The sequence below is a fragment of the Pezoporus flaviventris genome, unplaced genomic scaffold (assembly GCF_033815535.1).
Source record: "Pezoporus flaviventris isolate CSIRO_AGI_PZ_B2104156 unplaced genomic scaffold, CSIRO_AGI_Pfla_v1 ptg000066l, whole genome shotgun sequence".
Lineage (NCBI taxonomy): Eukaryota > Metazoa > Chordata > Aves > Psittaciformes > Psittacidae > Pezoporus > Pezoporus flaviventris.
Window position 1 is genome coordinate 20,804,756 of NW_026892614.1, and position 14,564 is coordinate 20,819,319.

The 14,564-nt window shown below is 37.3% G+C and overlaps 1 protein-coding gene across 3 annotated transcripts in view; it reads left to right on the plus strand.

The window, feature by feature from the left end:
• The window catches only part of ADGB (androglobin), a 114,090-nt gene that overhangs the window by 3,946 nt on the left and 95,580 nt on the right, over positions 1-14,564 (plus strand). For all 3 annotated transcript variants that reach the window (XM_061471485.1, XM_061471484.1, XM_061471486.1), the window contains exons 2-3: positions 10,998-11,133; positions 14,101-14,193. In XM_061471485.1, the coding sequence (XP_061327469.1) occupies positions 10,998-11,133; positions 14,101-14,193 (229 nt within the window). The remainder of the gene's footprint in view (positions 1-10,997; positions 11,134-14,100; positions 14,194-14,564) is intronic.

Here is a 14,564-nt window from a genome sequence, read left to right on the forward strand (position 1 = left end):
TATATTGCAGTGCTGGAGTGGGACCTTGGAAGCACACAAAGCAGGTAGACTCATTAAAAAGGTAGTGGACTCAGACAGACTTTGCATGGGTGTCTCTTCATTCCTGCTTTCTAATTAGGTAGCAGTTCCCTTCAGGAGCTAGCCAGGTTGCTAGAGATGACAGGCTGAAGAGCTCAAAAGAACTGCTGTTCTAATAGCTTTTCTTAATTAAAGCATTAGAGGCTACTGAGAATCTGATCTTTCCCAGGCTTCAGTGGTCATAGTGAATAGGAATTGAAGTCTTTGTCGGCACTGAAAAGAGATTCTGGCTAGTAAGAATGGATAATGTATTAAAATGCTTTTTAAATTACTTTGATGAAGCTCTATGCCGTCAAACCCAATCTTCTGATTTAAACTTGAGCCATCAGCTTCTATCTGAATTAGGGTTTGGGATATTAGGGACAAAAGTGAGTTGATAGTGCCAAGTGAGGCAAGGGATTTAGGGATAATTGTGGCACAGGCAGAGGTCACTGATGTAGAGGGGAAGGTCAGTGTGGTGCTGGAATTGTTTTCAGGGAGAGCAGTAACTTTGTGCTATAGTTACTGCTGATGGATCCGTAAGAACCTGCAGAGACAGGCTGAAGCCTGGACTGCCTGGAAGAAGTGATTTAAGCTTAGCTGTGTGCCTGATTGATTGCGATGAGTAGCAGGTTGCTGCACTGCTGTTGTACATTGGATTGCTACCCCAAAGCCTAGGATTGCCTAATGTTTGCTATTAAAGGCTGGGACAGTAAGAACAGAAAAAATACTGGCATTGCCAGTTCATACTTGAATTCCCATATGCCCAGGATAAGGATTCAGCCAAGGCTTGTGATTGAGGTTTTATCTACTTCCAGCATGTCTTCCTCGGCTAACTGTTCTTAAGGTTTAGGCTGCAGCAGTGGTTTAGAGAATATAGACCTGAACAGATGACTTTTTTGGTGTTTGGGTGGGGCTCGCTAGATTGACTAAAGTTTGGAAATAGCAAGAACCTGAAGTTGCTTTTAGTGTTGTGCTGGAGTGCACATGTTGGTTACCGTAAGTTTTAATTTCTTAATATAAAGAGTTACATGGAGTCATGGAACAAGTCTGCAGAAAAAAAATCCACTGAGATGCTGAACAAATGGTACCATCATGCACATACTTACTTTCCCCAGACATAGTAATGCTAGTAGATAAAGATGTTATGATTTTAGGTTCAATTTGGGTGAAGTTCTTTAGTTCATCAGAATTTACTGCATAATGTGCATCTGCAAACTCTCTTTGTGCTATTGTACTAATACCTAAATTGTAATCTAAAAAAAAATAGAGACATTCCTAAAAAGTTTGTGTTGTCCTTCCTGAGCATAAAATATGTGCTTTTCGTTTGCTTTCTTTTATGGTCTATTTTTTGTACATAGTTCATATTTCCAAGGCCATTATTTTTGTTAGTCTCAGAAATAGAGTTAAGCACAGCTAGAATTTTTAGTGTTAGCATTTTCCGGCCAGAGAGATAAAGATCTTGCTTTCAGACCCTGTGCTTCATTCATTGTAATGTTACAGTATGTAAGTACAGTACAACTTTATATAGTCAGTTTGTTAGTACTTATTTTTCCTTCTGCCTTTAACTTTTTTTTATTTTCATGCATTATGGTGACGCAAGGTATTCTTTCCCAAGTAAATACGTTAAATGCATTAAAATTGCATGTAAACCAACCAGTAAATTTAATTTTTTGTTAACTTGATTACATTTTAATTAGGAAATTATGTATTCAAATTGCTTTTTCTAGTTAATTCTAATTAAAACAATGAGCCCCGGAGAGCTTAGCCTACCCTGATCTGTAGTTTTCAAACTTCATGGACTCTTGGGCACAAAAACGTTATGTACCATTGGCAATATTACACTAAATGCTGTGCTCCCTACTGATCTTCGTTTTAGGGTTTTCTCTCTGTGGAATTTAAAGCAATGACAGAGGATCCTGCAGGCAAACATCCTTCATGAGCCATTGGTTGGAGACTCTGCAATAGAAGTCTAGGCTTCTATTACAATGAACAGTATGATGAACAGTGTAATAGGGAAAAGCAGCTTTCAGTAGAACTATATAGCAGAAAAAGAGCTGTCGATAATAATAATTGTGCTTTGAAACTGGAGAGCATCTTAAAATATTGTGTTGGAGACAGTATGTGCTATAGATTATTCATCTACTTAAGCAGAATGGTCTTTAGCTTCTCCTGTGAGCACTCTGTAACCACAGATGAAGAAATGGGATTTCTGGTTTTCTTATTAACGCCTGCTAAGTGCTTTGTAAATGAGTTGACCTAAATCCACAGAAGTACTGATGTGCTCTGCCATGCAGAGATTTTTAGTTCTTAGTTAATTATCCAGGTGCCATACAGAAAGCACAAAAAGATTTTACAGAAGCCAACAAGGAAGAAATGCCAAAGAAAGGAGCAAACCTCAGGCCATGTTCTTAAAAGATACTTGAGTACCAAACTCTAGTGTGGAAAGAGGTGCTGCAATCTTACCAGCATTCTTATAGTTGAATCTAAGGCCTGCTCAATCTTTTTAGCAGGGAGCGCTAGAAGAAACAAACTCAGGAAAGTTAGTGGTTCTAGAATTTCTGAGGTGCTGTACAATTATATGGGGAAACATGATTGCAGATTCCCTCTTGGAATCACATACAGTAGAGATTGAAAGAGATCTTCAGCTTTCAGCTTTGGAGGACAACCGTAACAAGTGGGAAGTCTTTGACCGAACTGCTAGTGGTTTCTCACACAGAGCTCAGTGGAGTAGAACTAAGATTTCCCCAAGTGGCATGTTTCTTCTTTTTGTTTGTTTTTTTTTGTTTGTTCTGAGTTTGAAAGAGGTATGTACTGCTGCAGATAGGCTGTTCCAGGAGCTATAGATCATTATTCTCACCTGAGTCCCATCTTTCTGCTGGCTCATTATGTACTGAGCAGTCAGGTGTTTTCTTTTATCATTTTTTTATTTGCTGTGTTTTATGTTAGATGCATTATTTTTCTTGTGTCATGAGAACACATAAGCAGTACTTTCTTACTTCTACTACTCAGTATTTTCTGTGTTTCCACTTTGTTATTTCTCCAAGCTCTAACTACTGCCTGTCCCTGAATTTCCAAAGTTATTTTTACATTGCCAGGGTGATTGAACCAAACATAATATTTCATACGGAGGACATAAAATTGATTATACTCAGTGCTGCTGTACTAATTTCTTGTACTGGACATCCTGCTTCTAATGTGTCCTAGTTTTTTATTTGCTTTCCTTGGCTGTACTTGAACAGAGTTCTTAATTGAGCTGTTGTCACAGAATGGCTGAGGCTGGAAGGGGCCACAATCTAGTCCAACCTCTCTGCTCAAGTGGGGTCACCTGGAGCAATATTGCTCAGGACTGTATCCATGCAGCTTTCGGGTGTCTTCATGGAAGGAGAGTCCACAACCTCTCTTGCCAACCTATTCCAATGCTCAGTCACAGTGTTGGGTTTTTTTAAAGTCTAAGTGACCTCTGGTGTGGTAAAACATACAAGGCTGGCAGATGAATGACTTCCAGGCCATCTGATACCTTCTGTTGTCAAGGGTGTTTTTCAGATGCGTAAAATGGTGTATTTTTCCTATTAGTTATTAAAAGCTTTTTTTATCACAAACATCTGGCTCCATAGAATCAGGAGCTGAGAACTCTTATTACAGCTCGCTCTTGCCATTGAAAATGGCAGCTGAGCTTTTCTAGTATTGTGCTCACAGGCTACAGATTTGTGACTTGTGCTGCTGTTGAAAGCAACAGTGTCCATGCTTGTGTTTTTGAAGTCTGTAACTTCACCTTATTTTGCTTCTGGCTTTGAGGCACTTACTAATGATAGCTTGTGCAATAACACTATTTTTCTTCCTGCAAAATAGAGTGCAAAAATAGAAGGTTAGAAGGAGTCCAAAATTCTAACACATCCCGCCTCCCATTAATATGCAGGCAAATAAAAGTAGGAAAACATGTGGATTTCTAACTTGCAAGTTAAAATGTGAGGCTAGGTTGACTATTCTGTCTTAGCAAATGTATGCACATTTGAAGCACGCTCATTCTTGGCAAGTTACTGAAGTCTATTAGTAGTTCATCTGACACCTGCAAGGATGTCAGCTATGTTTAGAAATGAGAATATTACACTTGAAAGTAGTGATCCAAATTACAGACTCTTTTAAAGATAATGTGCCTATAAAGAATAATCAGTTGGTATTCTTCATTTTATCCACAGTTTGATCTTGCTTCACACAGACAGCACTATGTGCTTTCTGAGGAAGAAATCCTACCCCAATACACAAAAGTGACAACAAAACCTGTTGTAATAGGTTTTGCAAACTACTATCATTGCAACTTAGATGCTATTTTTTCTGCTTATTGTAGCTGAACTGCATCCATGGCTTAAGTCTCTTCCCAGACATTCAGACTAGCATATTTTAACTACAGAGAGTCCTTTGAGTTTTGGCTCTAGTGTCCAAGATATGAATAGTGGTAAGTTACAGTAAACAACACCTAAATATTTTGGATTTATTTTGTAATCACTACTGACTATACTACAAATAGAGAAGACTGTATTCTCTTAGCTGCTTATTAGATTGTATGATCATGATTCATTCTAGCCATTCCTCTTCTGAAGAGTGGCACTAGGTATGAAGGAAAAGAGCAAATAATTTTTCTACAGTTACTGGTATTTGGTTGAATATTCTCATATCCTTTCTAGATTCTTATGAACTTGAGTGTTGCCATGGTTTCTCCTGTGGATTTCTAAGATATTCAGATGCTACTTAAAAAAAAAAAACAAAAAAAATTCAGTGATTAGAGTTTCAAAGAACTTTCTGCCATAAATGAGGGTAAATGAGGTCTTCAACGCCGACTTTTGGTTTTGAGTTCTGAAAAGATACGGGAAAAAGTGAAGTAGCTTCCCCACAGGGCACATTTGAAGAAGTTGAGCCATCTGTTTGTTCTCTGCCCTCTTTTTCTGAATATAAAAGCCTTTAATGGGACCAGAAATTGTTTTTCTAACTGCTCAAACTATCCAAGGGAAGGGACGTGTTTCTTTACTGCTTCCTGGCAAGTGAAAAGAGCCCAAAAGTTTCATCTCGATGTGACCCAAGATTGATATCCAGTGGGGAACATGAGATGTTAGGTTCCTCACTCCCATCTCTTTCTTGAGATTGATCTTACTTCTGTACATATAGAGGAGTTCAAAGCATCCAGAGCAATTCAAGGAGGAAAGAAGGATGAAAGTTTCAGCTCTGAGCTTCATTCACTGATGTGCCAGATACCTAAATATCATTACCTGTTACTGAATCATATTTGTTAATGATTTGCCATCCTAAGTGACATTAGATAGATGCTAATGATGTATTTTCTGGCATTTGAATGAAACTAAGATTTACAGTGTAACGGTTGTAGACATTTTATGGAAAGAATAGATGGTATTTAATGAAAGATAAAAGATTGGCAACATTCTGGGGAACAATGTAAAAATGGTGAGCATCAAATAGATTTTGTCTTCTGTTGGGATATTGCTATGATAAAATCCAGATTTTTTTAAAGAACGCGATGGGTAATACCCTTGACCATATAAAATACCTACAGGGAGCACTAAGATGGGATGAAGTGATAGCCTGTTGGCAATTATTTAGCAACAAATGCCCTGCTGTGGAGATAAAAAATAGAGTGAGTCAAATAAAGAGCAAACTCACAATCATTTTGTCTACAGAAAGGCTAACATATAAATACCTCATCATACCATACTGCCTAAGTGTATCATCCTGCAAATAAAATGGCTGGTTTGTTTTAACAGTTGCTGTTACAGATACCAATGCTTGGTCTTTTGATTCTCCAAAATGTGCTTTAAGCGAACACATATTTTACTCTCCAGTTGAAGCTGGCTAAGAACAGATGCATAAACAGTAACTGTAGCTCAGCTGCTGAGTAGCAATTCATTAAATCAATCAAAACAGCTTTCAATTTTGCCTCTCAGCCCTCAAGCAGAGATCTGCATACAGTGTCCTAAGTCATGAAAACTTTTGTATTGATTTCTTAGGATGATAATGTAAAGCAGATCTTAAATTTTGAAACTTAAATAGGTTTAAGAGAAATAAAAAAATGAAGCCTTTATGAAAATAGGGAAAGGATTTTGCTGCACAAGCTACGTCATAAGGAAAGACAAGGTTTGCAGAAAGAATAAAAAAGATTAGATATATCCATATACATAATTAACTAACCAGAAAGCCTGAAGAAGTCATTGATGTGGTGGAATTCCTGGGATTTTTTTCCTAATTTCTAAGGTATAGACATGGAGACAGAAAAAGCTGAAGCTGTCAAGTCTCCAACCAGATTTCTGCATAAAGCCTTGGAGTCATTGTGGAAGCAGTACTGGCATTGTTATAGAACTACAGAACAATTTTATCTGTTTCAGATATTCCCAATCAAAATTACTGTGTGAAGATGTCTCATTTCCTTCTTTGGAGTTTTGTTTTGTTTTATTGATTAAAGGTGCATCTAACTTTTGCAAGGGAGTGTTAGGAAAGAGAGCATTAAACCTTTATCTGGAGGAAAGAATAAAAAGGAGAGAAAGGTGTCTTCCTTAATTCTAAAAAACCTGCATAGTGTCACAGAGTTATTATTGTCTGCTGAACCAAAATTAAAGGAGTACAGGGAAAGGAAGGTAAAGTAGCTAAACTGTTCTGAAACTAAATACCCATACTTCTGTAATTTTCTTGAGAAGACTCCCTTCGGTGTTGCTGGGTTCTCTGGGAGGAATGGTCATAAATAGTTTACAGGTAGATTTACCTACTTTAAGAAGAAAATGTTTGCTCCCTAGCCTCCATTGACCATGCTGATAAGATCTTGCTTACAGAGTGGGTGATCAGCCAAAATGTGTATGTGTGCAGACTGACTATGTTTAACTTGAGAGAACACATTTCTGGTACCATGTGGGCTTGCTTCCTTTCTCTTTATTAAATCTTAAGGCTCTGAAAAACTTAGATTGCAATATGCCTGCAATTTTTCTACCTGTTGTGTTTGTGTATCCTGGTGTTCCCTATTTCCCCTGTTGGGACCATGTCAATTGTACCAGTATTCTTGGAGAAGCTGCTTAGAGGCTAAGAGGTGAATTAGTGCTAACTTTGTAGTGTTTCCCTCATTTGGCAATTTATTCTTCCTTTTTCTCCTTTAGGGTTTAGCACAGGATTAAAAAGAAGTCTGCCAGTAAATTAGTGTTTAAAATACTATTGCACAATGAAGCCATCCAGTGTGAGCATAAAATATCAGTAATGGTTTGCATTGTCCTTGTGTCTGTTAGTTTGCTTCAGAGAATTCTCAATGAATTATATTATTCAGTTCTTGTAATGCAGAAACCTAATAGCCTTACTGAAATACAGTATTTTAATAAATTCAGATGTCTTTTTAATTTATTTATATTTGGAGTCCAATTAAATTGCAGTTCTTTAAGAATTTTCCCAAAATATTATTGAATCCTTTTTGAGAAGTAGGAGCGTTGGGCTTCCCCAAATTAATTTAGACATCTGTCATAGATAGCGCTGTTTTCATGTTTCTCACATTAGTGTTGAGGGTATTCTATTATGTTAGAATGTACTGGAAAGTAATTTTCTGTCTTGGTGTGATAGTAATCTAGGCAAGTCTTTTCATATCTCACTTTTTTAAAAAATACAGATTTTTTATTATTCCATTATCATCCCAAAGCAAATCTTACAGCAGTTACTAGAATTACTATTTGATTTTATTTGGGAATGGTTTCAGAACACCTTTATCATTATTATTATTGAGTGAAACTTCCATGCTTCTCTATAAATATTTAAAAGAGCAAATGCAGACCTAGAGGGAGAAAAAGAGATAAAAAAATATAGAAGTATTTCTAGAATTTTTAAAATCACTACATGTGTCACTCATATTTCATCTGAAATAAGGAAAAAGTAGAAAAAGTAAAAAAATTAACTTGTCATGTTTTGCTTGTAAGTATGTGTAAGAATCTGCCAGGAGTTGTATTTAAATCAATGTTGAAAGAGGCAGAACTTCAAATATCACAGATATTGGAACTGTCAGTACAGTTAACATTCTAGTTTTTATTGATCTTTATGGTTGCTGTTAAGACAAATATAGCAGATACCTTAAAACAACTGGAAATGTTACAGGCATTCCTAGTAATCAAAAGAAACTGAGAAACACTTCAGGGTTTTCAATTGCTTGTTAAGTATTATTGTATATGTGGAATGAAGCATCATTTGAGCCTTCCAGAAAATGCTGGAGAAAAGATGATACCATTAATGAAAGGTCACACATAATAGTGGGAGGCTGGAGGCCATTTACAGATGACTGAGGTTACAAAGATGGAAAAGCAGAGCAAAGTATCACTCCAGAGAATTCATCTTCCTTACACTTAGGGTGGCAGAAGCTGTATTTTTTTATTTGCACAGCAGAAGGCACAAATGGCATTGAATTTTCACAGCTGTCTTCCAGTAAGAGTTACTGGTAGAGTGGATGTAGTTATTGTCTAGCTAATGACTAACCATGTCTTTGCCCTTATTATTGCTAACAACGCATTATCACATAATAATCACGCAAGATAGAAGGGTACCTCTGAAAGCCATCTAGAAGAACTCTGCTCAAAGCAGGGCCAGCTTAGATTAGGGTGCTTAGTCCCTTGTCCGTTTGAGTCTGAAATATCTTGAAGCACCGTAGTTCCCCAGATTCTCCTTCTTGCCATTTGTTTTTTTGAGTGTGATGTCTATTTTCAGTCATCAGAAACTTCACCCCATTGCCATGGTCTTTTGAGTGTGATTGACAGGAGCCTCAGAGTGACTCCAGTCAGCTTCCTCAGTACCTTTTCTCACATTCCAACTAGTCCCACGGAGCTGTGTGTATCCTGTTGGATTAAAATGCATCCTAGCTGCCTTCCTCTAATTGTACATAATGCTTCACTCCCACAGACCCTGTTAGTAGACTCATGGGCTGGGAAGCCTAAGTGCCAAATTTGCCAAGAAAAACCAAGACGCTAAATGGCACTGAGTAACGGCCTTTCCCATGTACTTTGTCACTAAATTCCCTGCTTCACTGAGCAGTGGACTATGTAGTCTTCCTTTTGCTGCCAGCATGCTTACAGAAGCTTTTTTCCCTTGTTTTTAATGTCCTTTGGTTATTTTGACTCCAGATGAACCTTTTCTTTCGTAATTTCATTGCTCTACACTTGAACAATGCCTTGTCCCTGTTTCTGGGAAGTAAGGCATGATAGTATTTTCTGGTGTCAGTTGATACGGACCATTTTCCCCTAGCCAGACTACTCCTGTAATCTGTGTTTGTCTGTATAATATAGCTGTAATTAATGTTGCACCTGTATAGGAGCAATGAAGGAATATTGTGTACAGCAGCTAAAACAAAGAGCATGTGATTTGTGACACGGTGACTGTTTATCTGAAATGTCAAGTGCTTTGTGCAAAGTGATGCTGTAAATCAGAATCAGGGTTTATGCTTTTCTGTGGAGTTACCAGAATTTCAAGAGAAAGCTAGAATTCTGAGATTAAAATGTGAGTATGGTTTTATCACTGATGATCTGTATACCGATGATCAGTATAAATATCCACACGATATGCAATACTTGGCCAGGAGTTAAAGAAAAAAAACTGTTCTGAAATATAAGAAATAGTGGAAGCTGTCCCATTCAGATCTCCTGAAGATGTCGGTTTCTACAGAAACAAAGCTTTATTTTTTAAAATAAGTACTTTTTAGCACCAGTTTGTAAGAACACTCTCCAGCTGTAGCCCAAAACCACTGTTATCTTCTTGGTCTCTTCGACATATTTGTAGGAATTCTACTGTTTCTTATTAAAAAAAAAAAAAGCTTTTTATAGCTGATATAAATAATGTAATAGAAGTATAAGGTAAGTATATTGTTAAGGCTCCAGTAGTAAAAAAGTCTCTGTTTAATACTGTATTTCTGCTGTAGGACACTGCTGAGTATCACTGACGAAATTCTGACCTTAGTCCTTTTTTCCAGTCGGTTGAAGTCCATATGTTTTTAATGCAGTACAATTTATTTAAACCCTTTTTCTCAGTTTTTGGTGCCAGATTGCTTCTTGGGTCCCAGCAGCTTCTTCCCTTTCTTATTTTGAGTGGACAACATGTACATTTTATTGCTAGTGGGCTTGAGTGAATATAATTAAGATGTGACCTGCATATACTTTGCCTGCTTCCAGGTTTGTTAGTTAAGGAGGAAGGGGCTACTGTATTCTAATTCTAGCTAATTCAGTTTTTCAGCCCTTCATACTGGACAAATGATGTGCACAGGTACTACAAGTGCTGGTTGGTAGCTATGAACATGTTGTGTCTTGTGAAAATCCCTTCAGTCTCAGCAAAGTTTTTCTCTGAGCTGTGCATCCCAGGAAGAGGGTAGTGAAAGTGCAAGTAGCACAAGAGGTCCTGATAATGAAGATGACTGGGGACAGACAGACTGGTCTAACAGTTCACAGGTGCCTAGAAGTGGGATTCCTTTTTCCCCAATAAATTTTTATCCATGTCAAGCTCCTTCTGGTTGGTTAAAGAAAAGAAGTTGGGGTGGGGGGGTGAAAAGGAAAGTCTTCGGATGGGCGATTGAGTTGAATTGGGTCATGAATGCTAGGAGTGGCACAGGAAAGGAAGGAGAACCCCGTGGCTTGAAGCAGGGGAAAAGGAAGAGGGAGGATACTGCCCTTGGATTCTGCTTTCGTACTTCAGTTGTCCATTTATTACAGCAATATGAGAAATTCTCATATAAATGTATTTACATATTTTGTTGGTTTATACCTAATAAAACCATCTAGCACTTCTATAGGCTTGCTTATCTTAGTGACAAAAAGTTATTGTAGTTACTTACACTAACATTTTTATTACAGTACATTAAAAAATAAAAATCTTCCTACTGCCCTTGCCTAATATACTGTTTATTTTTATTCATGCCTCTGTTTGTTTCCCAGTGTAACTGTGTCTTCCAGTGAGAAGTGGAGATTTCCTATTTGGCCAGAATGGAACGAAGCAGATATCAATGCTGAAAAATGGGATACTGGAAAAGCTGGAAAAGAGAAAGATAAAACTGGGAAAAGTCCTACTTCAGTAAGCTGTGTGACATATATATATTATTTTGACTTTATTTTTTGTACCTGTATTTAATAGAGTATTTGTCACAACTTTGATGATAAAAGGACTGGGAAGTCTGGCATATGATGAACAGCTGAGAGACCTCAGTTTGTTCAGCCTAGAGAAAAGAAGTCTCAGTGGAGACCTTATCACCATGTTCCGGTATTAAAAGGGTGGGTACAGAGAAGATAGAGACTCCTTTTTCACAAGGGGTCAAATGATAAAAACAAGGGGTAATGGGCACACGGAACTCCTGGGGAGATCCCAACTTGACATGAGGAAAATTTTTCACAATGAGAACAATCAGCCATTGGAATAATCTCCCCTGGGAAGTGGTGGATTCCGCAGTGTTGGACACTCAAGATTTGGCTGGGCAGGGTGCTAGGACATCTAGTCGCGGTCATGCTTTGCCTAGAAAGGTTGGCCCACATGATTCTTGAGGTCCTTTTAACCTGTTTTTTTTTTTCATCATGGAATCATAGAATGATTTCAGTTGGAATGACTTTTAAGTTTCATCTGGATTTTTACTCCTTCAAACTTGTTATCATGGCAGGGGGGTTGGAACTAGATGATCTTAAGGTCCTTTCCAACCCTAACTGTTCTATGATTCTGTGATTCTAATGTATCTGCATTTTGTGCAGAATAGTAATAAAATTATTTCTTAAAGAGCTTCTTAATTCATTTTAAAGTGATATTTAAAATCAATTTAATACCATGCTTGATCATCTACATATAAATTCTGCATTGTTCATGTGCTCATGTGTGAACATAGAGAATATGTATTCTTGTGTGCTATGTGTACGTTAGCATATGTTTCTAGATTTTATTTTTTTTCTTATCCAAAGCATAAATTTGTTGTACTCCTGTGGGACCAAAGTACTGTTTAGAGGCAAGGTGTAGGTTCTATACTGAATGCTGCCATTAATTTGACAAGTAAATAATTTTCCTATGTGTCTTTCTTCTGTTCCATTACCACATTTGGTGTGTTTGGTCTGTGCTCTAAACATTTATCTAGCACTGATCTGTTAGGTCTGCCAGACATTATTATAATGGATAAAATTTAAAAATAATTGTAACTGCAATATTTCTTTTTTAGCATAAGAGGCATTCTGAGGTGCTACTGGATCATTCAGTTCTTCAGTCACAAGCTGTATGAAACATTGCTCTTTTTACATGTTTAAAAGAGTTTTTAAATTTGTCAGGCACAGCAGATAAAGTTACAGATCTAAAGAATATTCTAATGTGGCCTCTTTTGATCCAAGCAGCTAGCCAGAATTCAACATTGTATAGGGTATTTCAGTTAGAAACAGAATTAGTGATGGCCTCCAGTACCTTTGATTACACTTAGAACATGAATATAAACAATCCTATTTTCTTGAGTGGGAAGAGGAATTGATTGGAAGTGATTTCTTTCCTTGTAATACTAAAGCCCTTTTACCAAGTATCTCTACATGATTGATAGCCTCTCTTAGAGCAGAGCAGTGTGCTGTTGAGATTGTACATTTCACCTTGTCTGGTTTTTGTGCCTGTTTCTTGCCTGTGCTCCTGTATAACTTGTGGTTAAGGCTCCTGCCATTAAACCATGAACTTCTGAGACCTTGCAATTGTCTCTTATAGCCACCTTAAATAACAGATAAGCCTGATTTTGTCAGTCAGCTAAACCTACAGTATCCTTTCTTTAAAGTATTTTTTCACTTGTAAGGTAAAGAAAGGTGTCTCTTCCCCCCCCCCCCCCCCCCCCCCACCGTGGTCCTCTGCTTTCTTTTTCTGGTATGTGTAGTGTTTAAGTGCTAAACTTTCTTGTTATACCGCATAGTCAGGGTTGGATGCCTGTGAAAGCGGAATATAAACTTTGTTAATACAGTTCTCTATGATCTAGGCTACAAGGCTTCCTTTAAGTTTTCAGAAAAGTAAGTATTCCTAAAAGATTCTTTTTCCCCCTCAACTTAGCTTTTTCCTTTATGTACTTGCAATAGTTTGTTGCAGATTGATATGTTAAAGGAACTTACACAATGAAACAAATAAGAAAAAATGGCAGGGAAAATACTATTTTCGTGTCTTTAGGATGTGTTTGGTTTTTATGTTTTTGTACTGATTTTTCTTCTGCCTTCCTTTAATCAGTAAGTACTCAAATTATCATACTTTTTTCTTCCCAGAAACTCTCATGTTTGGTCTGTAGAAGATAGAGTACATTGTGGACTGTGAAATACACAGCAGTGTACAGTATGCCTAAAAGCTATTTAAAATTCCAGGCACAAATAAAAGGCACTAACCATGTAACCAATTAGTTTCTCAGTCAGCAGTATGAGAGGCATCTCCTCATCCTACATTGTGCTATTAAGTAAATAAGTTATCATATATCCTGATGTCTTCTGTTCACACGGAGGATAAGTATCACTTTGGAAATGAAAGTTTGAAAATTATAAGAGACTCTCTCTCTTTAATGGTCTAATTCATAGTACTGTATAATTACTGTTCTGTTTGGTTTCTATAGCAGTTTTAAATGCATGGAACCTGCTTTGTTTGTGTGGTGGTAGGTATTTACTTTCAGTCTTCAATTTAGAAAGCTTTAGAAATAAGTGAGTTGCAAGAAGTACTCAGGGAGAACTCTGTACAAGAGTGCCTGACTTAAAAGCTTAAATAGTTTTTTTGGGAGGTTTTTCTGAAAGGTGTAAAAGAAAGAAAACATTTCATATAGATCTATTTAGACAGTGCAGATCACATGGACTTTTCAGAACAATACAAGCAGCTTTTGTACTGAATCTTCATTTTGGGCATTGCACTGTTTTTAGTTCAGTTATAGATACTATTAGTTCCATTAGTACTATTTTTTTCCCTTCAGTGAATTATCATGTGAGCAATATATTATTTTCAATCTTGTGGAAGATACAATACTGTAATTAATGAAATATGTTCCATTTTGTTCATGCCTATTTTATGTAGCATTTCTTTGAGGATCCTGAAGGGAAAATAGAGTTGCCAGCATCTTTAAAAGTACATTCATGGAAACGTCCGCATGAGTTTTTAGCACATAAGGTAAGAAACAAGCAAAGTTGTAATGAAAAAATTATGCTTGCCTAGCTATATCACAAGCAGAGGAAAACTGATAGAGGAAATTATTTCAATAGATAAAACCCACTTGATCATGCATAGTCATCCTGTCCAGGAGACCACTGTACACATAAGAGTCGCTGACCCATGTAACAGTCAACCCATACTGCATATACAGCTTGGCCCTGAGACCTGCATGGTGCTGGGTGAAATCCGTGGTTGCTGGATAAACTCAGGGAGCTCAAGGGAGGAGCCAGCAGGCAGCTCCCACTTCTTACTGGCGGTTACACCACCTGCATCTCCTTGCCTTTATCTAATTGCAAGTTCTTCGGTGAACATTCTTTGTGTTTTATAGT